At 34.6% G+C, this 21,821-nt stretch overlaps 1 protein-coding gene across 6 annotated transcripts in view; it reads left to right on the top strand.

Moving 5' to 3' along the window:
- The window catches only part of LOC128222651 (calponin homology domain-containing protein DDB_G0272472-like), a 69,835-nt gene extending 57,605 nt beyond the window's left edge, over positions 1–12,230 (top strand). For 3 of the 6 annotated variants that reach the window (XM_052931744.1, XM_052931747.1, XM_052931743.1), the window contains 7 exons: positions 1,989–2,033; positions 4,085–4,126; positions 5,033–5,080; positions 5,847–5,888; positions 8,992–9,093; positions 9,352–9,387; positions 10,347–12,230. In XM_052931744.1, coding sequence (XP_052787704.1) covers positions 1,989–2,033; positions 4,085–4,126; positions 5,033–5,080; positions 5,847–5,888; positions 8,992–9,093; positions 9,352–9,387; positions 10,347–10,353 — 322 coding nt within the window. In that variant the 3' untranslated portion in view covers positions 10,354–12,230. The remainder of the gene's footprint in view (positions 1–1,988; positions 2,034–4,084; positions 4,127–5,032; positions 5,081–5,846; positions 5,889–8,991; positions 9,094–9,351; positions 9,388–10,346) is intronic. The other 3 variants (XM_052931746.1, XM_052931745.1, XM_052931748.1) reach the window with 3 other exon arrangements.
- Positions 12,231–21,821: the final 9,591 nt, after the last annotated feature.

Below are 21,821 nucleotides of genomic sequence, written 5' to 3'. Positions count from 1 at the left end.
TTAACATCAATTTTTCGCAATTATTGAGAAATTGTTCTCCTTTTTGATTCCTTTGCAAAACCAATCAATTCAAACAACTTTTTATTCTTTCTTTGCTCCTAGCGGTAATGCATAAAGAATCATACGAATAATCATTAAGAAAAAAGTGTTTTTGAAAAGCTAAAATCTTCCACAGACATCCTATAAATCTAAACTTCATCATTGTCAGAGCTACCCAACCTGAAGTATGCAATCGTGTATGTTTGTTTTAGTATTTTGGAATACTTATTTTGCCTCATGAATAAATGCAACCGCTAACAAAAATTGTTCTATCCGAATTCTTCATTTCTCTTTATCTCCAACAAACACTTCACGTTAATTCTGACCTACGCCAAAACTTCAATGTTAACCTCAAACATATGCTTATTAAAGCAATGAAAATGTTAACTTTTACCTTTAAAAGCTGCACAAGTTACACCTTCTTGAAACCTCATCCTTTAATCAAAACAAAACATAAAATGCTAACAAGTGATATCAAAAGGATACTGACTTTGATAAATGGCCGTGCTGCACAAATCATTAGAACCTATTTCCGGTAGCCTCAGATTTCAGTTTTAAAAACACCTTGACATGAATGAACGTGTCCTGATTGTTGTCACAAATCTTGTATATTAATCAGCATTGTTTTGTTTTCAATTTAATTATATGGGAAACATTTATTTTATCATGATTTAAAGTAAATTGTAATCACTAGTTATTGTTTAGGTAGATGGATTATGTACCGATTTAATAAAGAATTGCTTGGCTAACCACTACTCAGTAAAACATATGAACTTGACGGAGAACAAATTTTGGAGGGAGAACTACACTTTCAGTTGAACGGACAAGTTGTTCGGTGGCTGGTAAAGCGCATGTCTTTGTGATGTGGGATGGGCTGTGAAGTTATGATTTAAAATGATATAAAACACCTGACACCAGGACAAGTACAATGTTTTATTACACTATTTTTGTTTAGTTGTCATTGCTGAGTGAGGTAAATATGCTTAAAAAGAACATTTTTTAAAAGTTATTGAATACTTCATTTTTAGTTGTAATTATTGGTATATTGTCATTATTATATAATGAATTGTATTTCAATGTGTTTGTTGTTTCTTCTAGACTTTTACGTTATATACATTCTTTTAAGATATTAATTATATTGAGTGTGCAGAGTTATTTAGGGAAATTATGGTTAAACAGTTATTTTGAATTAGTCTTTCAACATATAAACTTACTTCCTACATATATGCTAGGATATGTCTTGCCCTTTAAGATGGTGTTTGATTGTTTGAATTTTATGATTAAAAAAACAATTGTGTGGGTTTGTGTTCTCTCACAATTAATTGACCGCCCCCGTTCGGCGCTATTCATAATCTTTGATAATTGTTTTAACCTCATCCCACTAGCACCTTTTATTATTTTCTGCATTTTTGACTGTAATTCCAATATACAATTCAACTTAATTTAACATTGATCGTGACTCGTTACCGTGGTAGAATCTATAACATAAATTGTAACATGCAGTACCATTTTATTTATTTACCGATGTGCCAGAGTGTTTACATCGTAGAAAAGACGGTATATGTTGGAGGGATTTGACTATCGGTTTATTGATGGTTTCAATAGAGGTTTCTACCACTTTATAAGTCCGCTCACCGATATATTATCCGAGTAATGCTTACGAATATTCATACTTCACCAAAAACAGTACAAACTTTGATTAAATGGTTAAATGTATAATGATATTTTTTTTGAAGTTTCAGCATTAATCTATCAGGTGAACCAAAAACACAAAAGAACATGTAAGGTTGTACCCCGATAAGATAATATATCCTTTAAAAACACATACACATACTAGAAATTTGTGAATAATATATGTTTTACATTTTGCGCTTGCAGAACACATTATTGTAAACATAATTCAGACAAAACACACTTGACAATTTACAAATGCATTTTACAATTTTCAGCGCCTTGGAAGAAGAACTTATACAGCAAAGAAGAATACATGACGAGTAACTATCCTATATTTTAATTTTGTTTGGATGTTGTACACGTAAAATAAGAAAGTTGGTAGAGTTAATCTAATTCAAAAATAAAAATAATATTTAAAATGAAGCATACCATGAAATATCATTTGTTGGCGTCAATAAAACCAGGAAAGAGAATTAGTTTCACAACCGTATTGTTCAGATTTTATATTGAGTACGTTTTTGATTAAGAGAAACGAGCGACATAGCAAGTTTGCAGGAAGAGAAGATAAAGCAAGTTATTTGGAAGAAAATATTTTATTTCAATGCATATCTACATTTTTTGACACGTTTTACATTTCAAATCTGTCATTCGATTAATTGCGACAACTTTTATTTGGTCTATGTATTCGTGTGTTGATTAATTTATTTGTTTCGTTTTTCAATTTTTTATTGGAATATAAAGACAATACGAACAGTTTATTGATGGAAGCTGATTAAATGTTTGCACTGAACAAAATGTTAAATGTAAAGATATCTCCCCTTCTTCAGAAACTCCAAAGAAATAGAACACAAAAACAAAAATCACAACCAAGAAACATGGAACAACAGCACAAAACTCCACAAACAGCACAGTGAATATATACTATATAAAACTAGGTGTGTTTCTTAAGGATTGTTGACCATGATATTTCAATAGTTCCATCCTGAAGCTCATTATATTATGTATATGGAAACAGCAAAACTCCACCAAAGACAACCTATCATTTTTATTTTCTTCACGGTCATAGCGGCCCACATTGTAACTCTAATCATATAGTCGTACAAACTCCATATTTTATATTTAAGCATGAATTAAATAGAGGATATTTTGTTCATGTAGGATCGTATCTTATTTCACGAGTGTCATATAAAAACAAAATTCGATCTTACACTGAAATAAACAAATGTTCTGCTTCTTTTATGCTTATTTTCCGAGTTTTATAGAATTTTAATTTATTTTCTTAATTACCCCCCTTTTTGAAAAGGGTACTAATTACGCCGCTAGCCGTGGGGCGCCCCTCGTGCATATTAATAGCTGTCAATTTTCTATTTCCGGTTTGTTGAGAAAGAGTTCTCTAATATTCTTGTTTATAGTTAATTATTCGCTCGTTTGTTTAGTGCAAAGTTTTTATGAACAGTTATCAATGAAGTCCATCCATGTTCCAAAAAAAAATTTAAGCGTGGTATGAATATGTAACCAAATTACTACGCCGCATTTTATTGAAAGAACATTTGAAAGGTCGAATGTTTTGCAAAGCCATTGCAGATAATCATTGGATATAAAACATTTTCTTGGTTTAAGAGTGTGTTTCATAATACATGTATATTCAGTCATCTTACTGTAAGAGACCGGTCTGATTTGCTTTTGTTTTGACAGGTCGATTTGCAGGTAATGATGAGAACTACGCTAGTTTGTTGACAAATTTTGAGGCGTTCGTGGTAAAAAAAAAATCAATAAATCTGTAAATTGTTGTGTGATTTTTCCGGGAAGTTCGTATTACTTATTACAACGACAAACAGTTCAAATAACTGATAATTGATATAACAGTATATTAATGTTTGAAAAGTTGTTTTCGTCTGTAATTTGTTTGGTATGTAAGCAAATTCGAACATCAAATATTCTATTTGCAAACATTTTCTGTTTCCTAAGAGAAGTGTTCTGTTTTGATGTAGGGGAAGTAACTACAATGGATTTTAAAAGTAGTTCTGAAAGATGATATTTTCACGCCTTTTTTGCACTGAAATTGATATTTTCACTGATTTCATCGAAAATCATGAACGAAAATTAAATATTTCGGTGTTTGTTTTACCTTGAATGTTTGATACTGGCGCTGCATGATCACACTTAAAAAACACCACCAATTATCGTCAACATACCAAAGTTGTATTCCTCCGCTGCCTCAACAATCATGCTTAAAGCCACAGCGTATATACTAGTAATGTTCCAAGACGGAAAGTAAATTGTACTAACTGTACGTTGTACCGTTAAAAATGACTACATTGCCCTTCCTTGAGTGTGTAGCTTTAATATATATGCAATGCGTTTGTTCCAGGCAGGTCGAAACCATTCAAAAGTTGAATGAAGAGAACTCAAGGTAATTTGTTCTAAGTCCTGGTTCTTTCGAAAAATAAAATGGAACTGCAGAGTCAAACGCGGTACGCTATAACAATTGACCAAGGTCAAGATCAATGCCACATGACTTAAAGCCAAACAAACATTAAGCAAGAGACAAATGGCTGCAGACAACAGTCAGTTTTCACCACTATCAAATTACCTTAACTTCGTTTGGGAAACACGTACTAAAATTTGTTGTAACTGTTCAGTTCCATCATATTTCAGTTGAGTTTTAGGTGTCGCCTCATTTGATTTGAAAATAAATCAGTGTTTCGTTTTAGTGCATTAGAATAAGATACATTATTAGATAATATGCAGAAAATACTACGTAAAAATATATGTTTATCCTTGATAAATGACCAATTGAAATAATTTATTTACTCCTTTTGCTAAGATCTTATAGCGTATATTGTATAGTAAAATACAATCATCTCCTTGTCAAAATAATAGTTGAACTAGTTTGTTATAATGATAAATTTCGGATTAGTATCTATATTGATGTAAACCTGATTTGGCTTCAAACTACACTCATACTGGTTAATTAGAAGTACACCCTCCGCTTAAAGTCCGCCGTTAGTTGTTTCCCCCTCACAGTTAAACGTAGTTTGTCCTCTCCTCATTGTGGCCTAGGTTGATCCCTTTTAGCCTAAATGTTTTGAACCAAGTGATGTTACACTGCTAATAAAATATGGAATCGCAATTTTCAACATTAACGTTAGAACATTGATAATTGTTTGTGTATTGAAATGATTTCATTTCACAGTTTCCCCAATAATTGAGATACGTTCTATTGCGGCTATCTTACATGACTGAATTTTTTTTTACTGATTAAATTGCCCTTCTGTGAGTGTGTAGCTTTAATATATATACAATGCATTTGTTCTAGGAAGGACGAAATCATTCTAAAGTTGATAGAAGAAAAGTCAAGGTCAAGGTAAATTGTTTTTTTTTATTAAGTCCTCATTATTTTATAAAGGGAAACTTCAGAGGCACACCCAGTACGCTATAACAGTTGATCAAGGTCAAGGTTAATGCCACATGGCTAAAGGCCAAACAAACATTAAGAAAGAGACTCATTGCTTCATACAACAGTCAATATAAACAGGTATCAAATTACCTAAACTTTGGCTGGGAAACACTTACTCAACCTTCGGTTGTCCGGTTACTGCAGTGGTTAGCGCACTCGCTTCTCATCTAGGCGACCCGGGTTAGATTTTCGGCTCGGGCGCATGTGCATTTGGTTCGTGGTCACCAAGCCGGACAAGTGGTTTTTCTCCGGGTTCTCCGGTTTCCCCCACAACACAAGACCACACTCTTGGGTAAAATCGGGCCAACGAGAGTGATTAATATAACGTTGTAAAAAAATTGCACAATCATTTTAAATTAAATATGTTTAAACTAACCTTGTTGTAACTGTTCAGATTCATCATATTTAAGTTGATTTATAGGTTTCACCTCATTTGATTTGGAAATCAATAAGAGTTTCGTTTTAGTGCATTAGAATAAGATATATTATTAGATGTTATGCAGAAATAAACTACGAGCAAATATATGTTTGGCCATGATTCAACGCGGAATAGAAATTATGTATTTACTCCTTTTGTTTAGAACCTATAGCGTATACTTGAATAGTAAAATAAAATCATCTTCTTTTTAAAAAGTATTGTTGAACTATTTAGATTATAATAAGTTTGTTCCAGGAAGGACGAAACCATTCAAAGGTTGAATGAAAAGAACTTTAGGTAATTTGTTATATTATATACCCATCATAAATCACGCGATACATATCGCAAAATACGGTAGTCCGTATTCCACTCCAGTGCAACACGGCCGTATACCACTCTTGTGACGTCACGCCATAACAAGTTTCGTTGCGCGATGGTAAAATGACATAATTAAACAAAGTAGTGCTTTAAAATCGTCGTTAACATGACATTTATTATGAAAACATGTGGCTTTTAAGTGATCTAACCAGCAATGTATATAATAAAAGGGTTACTCGCGCCTCGTGAAATCCGAATCTTCAAAAATCCAGTGGTCGAATACAACCTTCCGGATCAAAAAGCAGTACTGATGTCCCTATTTTATCAAGTCCTGATTATTTAAAAAAAAGAATAGTGGTCCTTCGCATCCCGTTGGGCGTAAGTGGTCATCGAATACCAGTAAGCTGTCAATGGTCCTTCCCTAACTGTTGGGCGTTAGTGGTCATCAACTTCCAGTTAGGTGTAAGTGGTCCTTCCCTTCCTGATGGGCATAAGTGGTCATCAAATACCAGTTTGACACAAGTGGTCTTTCCCTACCTGTTGGGTGTTAGTGTTCCCCAAATATAAGTTTGTCCCTAATGGTCCTTCCCTTCCAGTTGGGCGTTTGTTGTCATCAAATATCAGTTTTGCGTAACTGGTCCTTCCCTACCTGTTGAGCGTTAGTGTTCCTTCGCTTTCTGATGAGCGTTTGTGGTCATCAATTAATAAATAGGCTTTAGTGGTCCTTCCATTCCTGCTGGGCTTAAGTGGTCATAAAATATCAGTTAGCTGTTAGTGGTCCTTCGCATCCTGATGGGCGTTAGTGGTCATCAACTATTAGTTTTGGCACCAGTGGTCCTTCCCTACCTGTTGGGCCTTAGTGGTCAGCAAATACCAGTTTAGCACTAGTGGTCCTTCCTACCTGTTGGGCGTGAATGGTCATTAAATATCAGTATGGCACTAGTGCTCCATTCCTATTTGTTTGGCGATAGTGGTCACCAAATAACAATTGGGCCTTAGTGTACCTTCCCTACCTGTTGGGCGTAAGTGGTCATTACATAACAATTTGGCGTTAGTGGTTCTTCCCTATCTGTTTGGTGTTAGTGGTCATTCCCTTCCTGTTGGGAGTTAGTGGTCATCAAATGAATGTTGGTCGTAAGTGGTCCTTCCCTACCTGTTGGGCCCTAGTGGTCATCAAATATCAGTTATCTATTGGTGGTCCTTCGCATCCAGTTAGGCGTAAGTGGTCACCAAATACCAGTTTGGGGGAAGTGGACCTTCCCTCTCTGTTTGGCGGTGGTGGTCATCCATTCATAGCTGTGCGTTATTTATACTTTCTTTCCTGCTGCGCGTAAGAGGTAATCCACTTGGGAGTTAGTGGCCCTTACCTTCCTGTTTGGCGAAAGTGGTCATCCACTCACAGATTGGCGTTAGTGCTGATTCACTAACCTTTTGGCGTTAGTGGTCCTTAAAATCATGTTAGGCGTTAGTGGTCATACACTTACAAACGTAAGTGGTCATCGGCATAATGTTAAGCATAATTGGTCCTCACCTTACTGTTTTGCATTAAGAGTAATCCTGTCACAGATGGTCATTATTTTGTCCTCCCCTGCCTGTTTGGCGTTAGTGGTTAATCTTCAACTGTTGGGCTTTTATGGTCGTCTACCAACAACTTGGCGTCAGTGGTATTTCCCTTACTCTTGGAGGTTAGCGGTTATCCAGTAACATTTAGGCCCTTGTACTAATACTACTAAATGGAACTAAAGAGCCAAGACTAACACGCTTTAACATTTGATCAAGGCAAAGTTTAATGGAACATGGATAAAGACCAAAATTGCTACAGTCATCAGTCATTTTTAACTACTATCAAATTACCATAACGTTCGTTAGGAAGCACTTACTCAAACTTGTTATAATTATTGAGATTCATCAATTCATGGTTCAGCGTAAGCGGTCCTCCTCTGACTTTTGGGGTGTAGTTGTTTTGTTTTTACAGTATGGGGTAAGTGGTGGTCCTTTTAGGTGGTTTTGGCCCTTCAGTTATGCGTTAGTGGTACTCTGACAGTTGAGATAAGAAGTTTTTGCCTTTACAGTCGGGCTTTAATAGTCCTACCCTGACAGTTTTGATTTAGTTGTTTTGCCCATACAGTTGTCGTAAGTGATCCTCCCCAGACAGTTAGCATTAATGGTTGTGCACTTACGGTTGTCGTAAGTGATCCTCCCCAGACAGTTGGCATTAATGGTTGTGCACATAAAGTTGTCGTAAGTGATCCTCCCCAGACAGTTGGCATTAGTGGTTGTGCACTTACGGTTGTCGTAAGTGATCCTCCCCAGACAGTTGGCATTATTGGTTGTGCACATAAAGTTGTCGTAAGTGATCCTCCCCAGACAGTTGGCATACATGGTTGTGCACTTAAAGATGTCGTAAGTGATTCTCCCCAGACAGTTGGCATAAATGGTTGTGCACTTAAGGTTGTCGTTATTGGTCCTCCCCAGACAGTTGGCATTAATGGTTGTGCACTTACGGTTGTCGTTATTGGTCCTCCCCAGACAGTTGGCATAAATGATTTTGCACTTACAGTTGTCGCTATTGATCCTCCCCAGACAGTTGGCATAAATGGTTGTGCACTTACAGTTGGTCGTTATTGATCCCCCCAAGACGGTTGGCATAAATGGTTGTGCACTTACAAGTGTCGTAAATGGTCCTCCACAGACAGTTGGAATAAATGGTTGTGCACTTACAGTTGGACGTTATTGGTCCTACCCTGCCTGTTGGGATTCAGAGGTTTTGCACTTGCAGTTGGACGTTAGTGATCCTCCCTTGACAGTTTGGCGTTATTGGTTCTCACCTTGCTGTTTATATTAAGTAGTTTAGCATTGACATTTTGGCGTAAGTGTTCCTTCCCTGGTAGTTGGGATTTAGCGGTTTTGCACTTCAGTTGGGCGTTAAAGGTCCTTCCCTGGTAGTTGGGATTTAGCGGTTTTGCACTCGCAGTTGGACGTTGTGATTCTCCCCCTGAGAGTTTGGGTTAATTTATTTTGCCCTAACAATTAATTTTACAGAGTAAATTTCGAACACTTATTTATACTGAATTGTATCTAGTTTCAGGTTATGGTTGGTATGTTTGCTGATTTGCATTGCGATAGCAGTTTTCCTTGGGTTCAATACAACTCAACTATCAACAGAATGTCCAGATAGAAAATGGTAATGCTGGAATGGCAACCCTTACTTGTACAAATACTACTACTACTACTACTACTACTACTACTACTACTACTACTACTACTACTACTACTACTACTACTACTACTACTACTACTACTACTACTACTACTTCTACTACTACTACTACTACTACTAATGAGATAAATCCGAATATAATATCATGAATAAAAATTGAATTATATTATTCCATAATATGTAATACCTAACGAAATAATGAAACATTGTTATTTGTTTCAGGAACATTTCAATACTGGGGAACACGTTTATATCCGGGTATGTAGCTTTGTACGTTCTCTGACTTATATTCATAATAATTTTATAATAATTATTGATAAAAAAGTTTTCTTTTTGTTTTATCAAAATTTGGCCAATATAAGTACTTTATATAGTTTTATTAGTTTTATTCTCAAACAAAAATTAATACAGTCGGATAATTGAAATGATTAAGATAGATTGCAATATCATTTCTGGTGTTTTATATACACTTTTAAGATTGGTGCGTTATGTTAAATAACAATGTTTTAACTACATTGTAAAAACTATATATAATTTAAAAACTGATCGAAAATCATATATAACATATTTGGCTACTTAGGTAAATAGAATACGCCTTTACATTTCACAGGCCTGATAAATTCTGCAAAAATTAGAAATTAGTTAGGTAGAAATTCCAGAAATATTGTTTGTACTACTACTTCTCTTGAAGATGATTTCTATTAAAATAAACCATCTTAGCAGCTCTTGTTCGGTCAGTAAACACGTCAACGTAGGATACGTGTTTATACATCGAACTCGACGTGATACAGATCACCAGAAAAGCGTCCTATCACAATATACCATATATAGCCGTCGGTTATCATCCGTATCATATACTTTACCTCTTGGACAACTAACAATTGCTAAAGACACATGATGTTGGCAGTTCAATGTCAGTGTTTAAGCTTGATTTTATCCGAGACTTCGGATTGTTATCATGCTTCTATAGGTATGAAAGCTATAATAAAAGGATGACGCTTGCATTACTCAGCATGCTGAAAAGATCTGAGATGAAATTGCCTGTATTTCCTATTCTTTTACACTAACGTACACAGAAATTACAGATGTGTTGTGTAGAGATTATACAGTATATACTTATTTATGCTGTTTATATGCTGTTTATATACAGTTTATGCTGCGTATAAACGATATAACATCTTTAAAAGGAATATTTTACCTAACCTTTTGTGTTTCAGTACATAAAAACATATGCTAAGTCTAGAAATAGCGAAATGGATTCTATCTGAATGGGTACGGACCAGCAGATACCGAGATAAAGACAGTGGAATAATCTATCACAAAGAACAAGAAAACCAAACTGTTAGTCACCCCACATAGACCCCACAGGCATATGAAGTAGAGAAATACACGTAAATCACCACACACGGACGACACACGCATCAAAATTATCGATGAAATAACCATATGGAATGCTGAGTAAAATGCAAGTTTGCTGTGGATTTCAAGTGTTGACATTGTTGTTTGGATTGTAAAATACCGTGTATCTTTTTTGAACAAATCTCGTTTTATACACCTGAACATGTATGAAGGATTGTATTTGTATGCTTGCTTTAAGTGAATTGTAGGATTTCCGTTGTGCTTATAAGAATTTCATTGTGTCAAACCACTGGCTGTAACGTGACTTTATAAAAACCTAGTGATCCCAAATAATTGTGGAAGTACTTAAAAGGGTCTGAGTAGGTGTTTATCAACATGTAAACACAAATGACCAACAAATCATTAAAGATAGAGTTATGGCAGATGATATTTTGGTTATGTTTTTTAAAACTCAAATCTGAAATAAAATTACCAATTGTGCAGTAGTTCGAAATGAAAAGAAAAGGTTTACTCTATTTATGTATAATATAATAAAAACGCTTTTTCTTCGCACTAAACCCTTTCATATTATTCCAATATATTATTGGGTCATCAGGCATAATGTTTTTCCATTGGCGTTCTATTGATAGTTTAAAGCGACGTTAAATTCGGTTTTGTGTTTGTGCCTTCCACTTTGTTAAAGCTTGTGGATTGAGCCTTCGACTTTGTTAAAGCATGTGATTTGAGTCTTCGACTTTGTTTAACTTCGTGGTTTGAGCCTTCGACTTTGTTAAAGCTTGTGGTTTGAGCTTTATACCTAATATTGGATGTTACGCATGTTCGCATTATTTTAGTATGCCGTTTCACTATACAATACACATCAACTCCTTTATAAGTCACCTCAATTTGCTGTTCAGTAACCATTTCTTTAAACGGAGTATTTTAATGTTTATTTATCTACTTTTATCTGCATGGTGACATAGATTCATTGAACTAAAGTATGATTTATCCTATGACAGTCAAGCATATATTATTCGAGATGTGTTTAGAATGTTATAAGAATTGTATTCATTCTATAAATAGTTGTTTTAGAATAGAAAATTTAGGTATAGATAATGTTTTATGTAATTTTCGATTTTGTATATATGGGCAAACTTCTTTTATCTGGATTCTTTTGTAAATTTCAAGTTTCTTAAAAAAAAGATCCTTATCAAAGATTGAGCATTAAATTGAATTAGTAGTAACAAAAGTATATGTAGACACGCTTGATGATGCCAAGTGCATCTCTTCTAGAGAATTATCACATGCAAACGTACGAGGGGGTACAGGTGGATTTATTTCAAGCGGGTATATAGAAGAGACAGTAAAGCACATTCAAGAGAACTAGCGCATGCAATAGTACGAGGGTGTACAGGTGGATTAGTTTGAAGTGGGAAAAAGGAGAGCCTGTAAACCGTATTCAGCGCTCGGATCGGGATAAACAATTTTTTATCGTAAATGCATTCGCCCTATGAGAAAAATGTTGATATTCAACTCTAAAACTGTCGCTTCATTCGATATAAATGTATTGAATATCGCAACGGTAGAAAATAATATTTGCAACAATATCCCAATACTCTTTATACTCAAATATGTGGTTTTGAATCTTGGAACCGAAAGTACGGTCGTAGACGGTAGGCAATATGTCAGCGTTTAATATATGTTTTTGTCCTGGAGGAGCAGATATTCAAATATTTTATACAATATTTTAAGAAATAAAATGATATGCCAATGTATATGCAATCGTTTTGGGATAAACAAAAACCGCTTCAACGTATCATTGTTACTAAGGATTATCCCGAACGAGTTTACCAATGGGTATGAAACATCCAAATACTATTGGGACAATTTGTGACATCCAACATATTTGAGAACTGGACATAAATGGTTCCCAATGTCAAAGTTTCTTGTAAGAATTCATTGTTTACGTTAATGTAAAATCATAAATTACCGTTATAATGTTGAACATAATTTCCCTGAGTTTTCTCAAAACTCATAAAAGAAATTGATTTATACAAAAAATACAGTGTGCTTAGCTTGATTATGTTATGGTGGACTTATGATCGTTTGAGGAATGAAGCCCAGATGTATTGTATGAACTGACACGAAATAAACAGGTTGCAGTATCCTTTTTATGTCGAGCCCACTTCCGGAGAGCTCGAAATAGTTACCGCAATGGCGGTTCAGTGTACGTGCCCGAGTCCTTCTGGGCTCATGTGCATTTGCGAACACGTAGGTTCGTGCGGTTTGGTTTCAAGTGTTTCTCATATGAAAAGCGTACAAAACCCATATCTATAGGTAAAAATACTAGGTAACACCTGATAATCATTTTTGACAAATTTATTTTATTTCGGCTTGTCCGGGTTTCGGTTCACCCAATAACTCATGCTCCTTTTTTGATGAACTTTCCAAATGTACGACCTAACATTATATTAGGTAATAGTCAGTCATTTCGAATTTAGAATTATACAAAGCAAACAATATAACCTTAAAACGACTAGATACATGCGAACGAGTGATTATAGTCGGAACATCAGTGCACACATCAACAAGATACAAACATGACCTGAGTACGAATGAATGTAGTCAGAACATTAGTGAACACAACAATTAAATACAGACATGACCTGCGAACGAATGATTTTATATTCTGAACAGCAGTGCACACAACAACTAGATAACTTAGAAAAGGCACTTTTCCACTAAGTTGAAAATTTAACAGAAGTTGTTTTATGAACAATTACATGTAAACTATATTATACCGAAATAACAGCTCGAATGTATATTTTGTATTTACAAACACATTTACATTTCGGAGTATCATTTATACAAAAAGTAGATTTTACATATGTCGAGAGAAAGAAAGCACCCAGTATTGTTTCAATAAATTGCTCTTCCTTAGTTGCAACCCTATAAAATTCCGTTCCAAAGATGCATGTATTATGTGATATCTATTAGGTTTGACGGGGATATTTTCGGAGTTAAAATCAGTTACAAAGACAAATATTGTGCCAACGCATGTTAAATTAAGCTTTAAAATATGTTTAGTCATTTTATTCAAAAAATAAGAAAATAACTTATGTTAGGAAATTATCACGATTACCCGCCCAGACATCTTTAATGTACTGGATGTACAGAAACAAATAACAGACTGACCATAATAACTATCATCTTACTTTGCAGATATCTTTAACAGTATAATTGGTAGAAAAACCTGGAATATAATACGTTTTCGATCAACTTCAAGCTCGCGATCCTGTGCTAAGGCGGTAATCGAAACATTTATTGATATCGATATATTGTAAAAATGTAATCTAATATCTGTAACAAATCGGGATCACAATATCAATTATGTGTAGATGTAATGGTATTTATGAACAAACGGAATAACTTAAAACAGATAAACATGTGCACGTTCCCATAACAACGTAAACCAAATTGCAAACCTAATTGATCAGTGTCTTGAACAGATTCTTGTAATTTTCCATATGTTCGATAACGCTTGATAACCGGCTTTGGAAGCGGGAGATTGCGGCCGCGCCATTCGGTATAAATCCATAGCATATTTATTGCTTATTTTATATTCAAAGGCTATATTTCATTAATTGGCTATCTTTGATCTAAACATTATACATACCGGTTATTGATGCGTTGCATCGCATTATTAGATATCTTTGTGCTTATAGTCGCCGAATCCTTCTGTGTTTAATCTAAGACAATGTTTAATTGAGTGTGTTTGACGCCGACCTAAATGGGTGTCTGACGGAACAAACTGAAATCCTAAAACCCCGATACATCTTAATGTTGGATGTCGAAAACAAATCATTGTGTAAGTATCGATTATGATCAATAGATCGGTAGCGCTTAAATTCACCATAACGCTAACTACAAAAATAACTTGGTAACAGGTCGCATACATAATCCTGCTTTCATAACTCATTAGAATGTTTTTGGGTCAAGATATTGACTCGCTCATGTCTGAAAGTGCACCGACCTTCACACCAGTAGTAGCGGTCTCGATTCCCGAACTGACCGCACACCTTTATGTGACACATAGCGCGCGACGTGAATGCCCGACTTTATATGTTAGACTAATTGGACAAGCCGAGAACGTTAATTAATTGAACGGTTAAGGAATTCTGCGACGAATACCTACTGTCACGGTCCTGAATCGCATATGTCAGAGAGTATTTGAGTTATCGTGGTTGGGTAGCTCAGTTTGTAGAACGCCTGACTATCGAGCATGGGGTATTTCGATATTTTATGAGCCTGTTACGGAACATAACTGACCGTTGTCTATTAAGAGACATTAATCAAATGAATGTAAGGTCAAACTTAAAGGGTTTTAAATACTAAATTGGTCAAGGTACATATCCGAGGGATTAGCTAGTAATGTGTTATATGAATCAGATACATTTACTTGTGGACTATGATTGGAGTTCTGCGTCATGTTTGTGTATACTGTACATGTTATAGCGTCTAGCTGATAACGGGGACACGTGTAAAATGTGTGTCTACGTCACAAAGGTTTAAGAATGCACATCAAAAACGAGTTTTTGAGTATCATGTTTTGAGAGGAATTGTATAATCTCGCGATGAACGCGTCAACATGCCTACACGGACGAGATAATATTCTCAAACTATTTACAACTATTTACAAGGAAGCGGTAAATAGAACATTGACGGTTCGAGTGTATAAATATTTACTGATTTTTTTTTCAACTATTGTTTGTATCGTCTTTCTTAATCTCATGCAAACATTCCTTGCAATTTAAAAATGTAGTGCTTTATCGTTTTTTATGTAACATGTGCAAAACGTAAGTTTTCTCCCTGACTTTAAAGGTTTGCCCACAGGAAAAAACTGCTATTAAAAGAGGTTAACTCTCCATGCTAATATAATTGAGTCAAACAGTTTGTTTTATTTCCTGTTTTTTTTTGCACTAACATAGTTTGTAGAGATAATACAATAGATCGTTGCTGATATTCTGTTAAATGCTAAACAGATGACAGCTTGTTAAAGGAATACAATAAATTACCGTTCTTGTTTCAGTCCATCAAGACGTCGTGGTATGAACTGAGTTCAAATGAAACAGAAGCGGTACTTGCGATTATGGAAGCTGTTATATATTTGAAGTTGTTCGTCATTTTAATGTTTTTTTTGCATTGATTGTATTTTGTCACTCAGTAAATGAGAAACTAGATTGATGTTAATATCTTATAAAAAAACAGGCAATGATACGATGATCAATATGTAAGACTGCCGAGCCATCCGATCAAACTCATTTAACAATATATTTAGTGTCGAAACAAAACTTTGAGAGCATCCCGTTATAACATGTCTTTACACTTCGTTGTTTTGTTTGTTTTTTCCATAGTATTTAGCGTGCTTACTGTCACTAAGTGGTTTATGTTACACATTTAAACTAAATTTACACGTGCTTACTTATCATATTTTGCAGCTAAATTATATGTTTCTCATATAATTATTTAGTATAGCGTGTATTAACATTGTATATTAATACTATCAATTAACAATGTTTGGTGTCTTCTTGATGATAACCATTATCTTGCAAATATCAAAAAATGAAAACATAATGGCATACATTTCACTTTATTAAAACGAAAGCAAGCACAGTGAATTAACAATAGTACAGTATAACCAACAGGGACTAACCCAGTACTCAATCATTTAAATAAAAGCCAAGTTTAGAGGCACACGCTAAGGTCTCAAACTTATTTTCACTTGTTTACTGATCTTTTTATATGTATATATATGTATAATTATATGGTACTCGCATATTACGTCTAGCGTGTAATAACACTGTTTGTTAATACGAATACTATGACTTTCTTTAATAGGAATACTTTGTTTCACGAACTGTTCCGGAGCATTCAATCAACAAGGAGTTTTAGTTTCTTGGTGATATCTTTGTAAACATGAAAAATCATGAAACAAATGGCATTCATTCACTTTATCAAAACGAAAGCAGTCACAACAAATTAACAATAGTAAAACTACAGGGACAAGTCCAGTAGTAAAACTTTAAAAAACCTGTTTAGAGGCACACTCTTTGAGCTGAAACGGCATCGAGCGAGAAATACAAACGTCTAAACACCATAAGCAGACCACAAACGCATCAACATATCTTAATTTATAAATGATGTAATTACCGCCATGGGACGGTCAGTGAAACACACCTTTACGGGTTTTTTAGACTAACTGTCGATAGTGTTGTTTGTATGGTGATCTTGACACTAAATTATATGCATATTTTTGAAGAACATGCACTTTTTAGTTTCATTGTTTTTTAATACCCTGTTTCTTAAGTTTTGCAAAGCTATTTTCATACACCTGAACATGTATAAAATGATGTATTTTATGCTTGCTATGCAATGAATTAAAGGATTTTCGATGTTTGAATATGATGGTATCATGCCATTGGCTGTAATGTTAAATGTTAATGACTGGTGACTCACAGTTTTAAACATTTTATTTAATAAGGCAGACAGTGTGTGATGCTCATAGTTTAAAACAATGACTGCATTGTATCTTTGAAAAGTTGTTTGCATTAGGTGCTCTGAATTGTATTCCTCCGTCCGCAGATAGAATTGGGATATTAAATCATACTTGGGGTCTACCTATTAGTTTATTATTATTTTTTTTAATTAATAATAAGTTTCCTCAGTTAATGCATACTTTACCTTTTACGTTTTTCCTTTATATAGGAGTGTTGGGATAAGAGTGAGGTTTGTGCACGTAAACTGGTTTATAGACCCCAGAAAATTTACATTTTACTGATCGTTCCAAGTCGGTACCTAACAATCCTTGATAAACATACCTAGTTTATTTATATATAGTATGATTTCACTGTGCTGTTTGTGGAATTTTGTGCTGTTCTTCCATGTTTCTTGTTTGTGATTTTTTGTTTTTGTGTTCTATGTCTTTGGCGTTTACCCAGTGCCATTAAAACCGGGTTTACCTTTTTGCTACTGAGCTTGTGTCTGTAGTTTTTACATAAGTAATACACAGAACGCAACAAACAAAAGGCCGATTATTCATGCTAAGAGCCGTATACGGCGCGTTTGCCTTAAATATATTTTGACAGGCAATGGGCCGGTTGTTCATGCTAAGCACCGTATATGGCACATTTGCTTTACAGAGAAGTCAACAAACGATTGGCCGGTTGTTCATTCTAAGCACCGTATATGGCACATTTACATTACAGAGAATTCAACAAACAATGGGCCGGTTATTCATGCTAAGCACAGTGTATGGCACAATTACCTTACAGAGAACTTCACACCTTTATTTGAAATGAAATATATTTTTAGCGTTAAAAAAACACATCATTGAACGGATCTGTATAACACATTGCATAAATACCTGTATACAACTTTTTTATTTAGCCGAAACCCAGCTACGTTTGTACGTGGTGGCAGAGATGTGCACATATCATCAATGGGGATCAATGCGTAGGAGACTGATAATTAATAAACATTTGTCATGCTGCTTTTAGATGTATGCACGAGGCCGTCGAATAGGACGACTCCAATACCGATTACATCAATTTATGTTTTATATCATTACGGCATAACATGCTTAAAGATACCACATGACCAGACCATAAATATCTTTACTGTGAGTCATATATCTCAGAGATGAGGTCAGGATGACCACCATCCAGTTGGCCTAGATATAGACAGATGACGATGATCCCAATCCGTTAATGTCGCTTTTCATCGGCATGCTGAGCAAAAGGAGGTTGTGATACATATGAGATGGCCTTGTTACTGATTAAATCACACACATATTATATACAGTGTTACGTGTGTATGTATTATAAATCTCTTGTTTAGTTATCTTCGTTTTATTTGTTTATTTTTTTATTTATGGTGACCTAGATTCAGTAAAAAAAACTATTTTTCTTTTTTCTTTATACCTTTCGAATGTGTTTTGTCAATATTTGTTTAGAATGTTCTCGAGTTTTCTATTTATTCCATTTATACAAGTTTAAGAATAACAAAATTCTTATAGAATTTGAGTAAACGTTCCTGCAGATTTTGTAGAATGTACCGGAATATTATCATCTGTATATAAGGGCAAACTTCTCTAATCTGGGGTCTAATGAAAAAATAATGTTTTTTAAAAAGTAATCAATTCTGTATAATATTAGAAAACTTTCGAAAATCTTGAATTTATTTATATTATTTAGCAAGAATTATATTTGAACCTATTAAGAAATAGTCTAAAAGACATGTACAATTTAATATTAATCAATAATACTCATAAAGTATATTCAATAGTTCATATTGACTTCAATTGTAAACATTTAAGACTACCAGGATCAGTAAAATACTTTATTCGTTTTTTTAGGTACTAATTAATATTATCCAAACTTACTTGAAATAACTGTTATAAAGTTTTAAGTAAATAATTGTTGCTTCAGTGTAATGTTTGATGATTGTTTATCTTTCTCTGTTGCGTTTGGGGGTCGTAACAACATTATAGCAGTATGATATCGATTAGGTATTGGTGATTTGTGTTAAGTTTCGTCTTGGCAACTAGCTCATAAAAGGGAAGGGGCGAATAAAAGGATACGACATTGCTCTGGGGAACTCTAATCGGTTACTGCAGACGCCTTACCAATTTAATGCGGTATTCCTACCGTAGAAACGTGTTGACATATTTTATATCAAGTCTCCTAGCTGCTTAATTGGGTCATGAATATAAAATGCGAAAAATATAATTCGGAGTAGATGTTCAACAGTTAAACAGGTTAACATCCCAGTGGCAAGGGCATGTCCCGAATCGGTTTCCCAATGGGTACAAAACACCCAAAATCACGTAGGATAATTCGTGCGAGCCAACATTCATGGCACGAAATGTCGAAGTTTCGCGTTCAAATTCATTATTGTGTCGACTTAAACGTAAACGTTTTTCAAGCTGTAATTCAATTTGAAGTGATTGCCATTATATTATGCTGATCATTTCCATAAAGTTTACATGTTTAAAACTATTGCTCAAGTTAAGTTTTTTTTCCGTGGGTTAGACAGTTTTTTACCGGCGGAGGCAGGCGGTTGTAAAAAAAATAGTTATCTCTGACCTTTACATTCACTGTAAGACTCTAGTTTTACTCATTTTGATGCGTCGAAGATTAGATTTGTTTAAGATAGTATCATTGTTTATCCGAATATTGCAACCAATGCTCGATTTGCTTTGTACGCAGCCTTAATTATTTTGCGTGAATCATGCATATTACCAACAACTTAGTGCCATTCACCGGAATTCAGGCTTTGTACCTGTTTTTGGAGCTAAGTTTATGAGTCTTCCCAAGGAGGTGACTTATTGTATGGTGGGCTGGCGTTTCATCCATGAGGCGAGGTGTCTGTATATGTGGCAAACAAGTCTGATACAAGGTGCGTCTGTATAAATGGTAAACAAATCAGGTACACGGAGTTTCTGTATATGTGGCAAACAGATAAGGTACAATGAGTGTCTGTATAAGTGGCAGACAGGTAAGATACAAGGGTGTCTGTATATGTGGCAAACAGGTCATGTACAAAGGGGGTCTGTAAAAATGGTTAACACGTCAGGTACAAGGAATATCTAAATATGTGGCAAACAGGTACGGTACAAGGTTCGTCTGTATATATGGTAAACAAAACCAGTAAAAGGAGTGTTAGTATTAATGGTAAATAAGTCAGGTACAGATAGTGACTGTATAAATAGTTAACAATTCAGTCACGAGGAGTGTCCGTATCAATTGTAAACAATTCAGGTTCAAAAGGTGTCCGTATAAGTGGTAAACACGCCAGCTACATGAAGTGTCTTTATAAGTAGAAAACAATTCAGGTTCAAGGAATATGTGTTCCTGATACATTATACTAGAATACCTCTTCAGCATGTTGCTAGTCATGCGTTACAAATAACGCTTAATGGCATTAGTGTGTGTGTTTTTTTTTTCTTGAAACAATATTATGAGTTTACTGACGATACATACTGCTTGATGCAATTATTTTAGTTTGATGAAGACACAACACCTCTGCTTGATACACCTATTTTAGGTCGTTGACGGCAAATATCTTCTGTTGATGCACTTATTTGAGATTGCTAACGATACATCACTTCTGCTTGAGGGGTCACTTTGTCTTGATTGTCCAATTCTGCTTGATGGGTCTGAAAAGGCACAAACTGACTTTGCTCTCGATACTTTAAGCAAAGCAAATATGTATACATTTTAATTGTAAACGGGTTTATTTATTTTAGGCCTTCAAAATGAGAAGAAAGATTACCAAAACTGAACTTAAAGCAGCCAAATGATGATCTAGATGTTCATAAATAAAATAATAAAAATGATAATAAAACAATGGTAGGAGTGACATATAAAAACAGACTGTAACCAGTTCAACATTAAAATGTATATGATACTTTTACTATTACAGACATAAAAGGCATGTGTTGTAATTTGTTGCGATTTTGTTTGAGTTTTGTCTAGCGTGTTATTAGGCTGTATAAGTTGGGCATGTTGTATGGCCTTTCCTTGTTTCAGTATAATCGCATTTTAAGATGTTTGTTCTGTTTGTTGTAATATTGTGAATTTACATTTTTGTTTTTCAGGTCACCAATGGTCTCAAACAATGATAACGGTGGAATTTGAAAAGCCATATAATATATAAGTTGCTATTATGTATTACAAATCATATATAATCAGGTTGAAACGATATTTAGGGCGTTTTTGTTGATACCAAACCAGTTTCAGTTTTGCTGTAAATGGTTTCAGCAGTTTCGAACTTTGTTTTGATAGTTTGGCTTGAAGTAACAAATGCATGGTTTTGTGTACAGTTTAAAGAACATGATGGAGCTACTACATGTAGCCATTTTTTCTAATTATAAATATAACCTTTATCATTTAGCTCATTTTTCCATTGTAAGGAATTGTTTTCAAAAGGATTGAGTTTCAACAAAATGGTTGATCACAATCCGCCATGTTGGTTTCAAAGTAAACTAGTTTTCGGAAGGAACGAAGCGATGAAACCGCCTCCGGTAGGGGTTTCGATAGTTTTTGAAAACCGGTTTCGGTTTTCTTTAAAATAAAGAAAAAAATGGTTTGGGTTTTATTTGAAACAGTACCAACAAATGCACAGTTCGTGTATAAAACCGAAACCAGTTTATAACCAACACAAACGCCTTAATTGTTGGTAACTGTAACAAATGCACGATAATTAACAAAATATATTCTGGAAATATGTAATTTTACAATACAACATGCAATATTCATAAATCCTCTAAATACTTTTAATAACACAGAATTATA

This window comes from Mya arenaria, chromosome 16 (genome assembly GCF_026914265.1).
Source record: "Mya arenaria isolate MELC-2E11 chromosome 16, ASM2691426v1".
Classification (NCBI taxonomy): domain Eukaryota; kingdom Metazoa; phylum Mollusca; class Bivalvia; order Myida; family Myidae; genus Mya; species Mya arenaria.
Note: the sequence above shows the minus strand (reverse complement) of the source record. Positions and strands in the feature narration are given on the sequence as shown.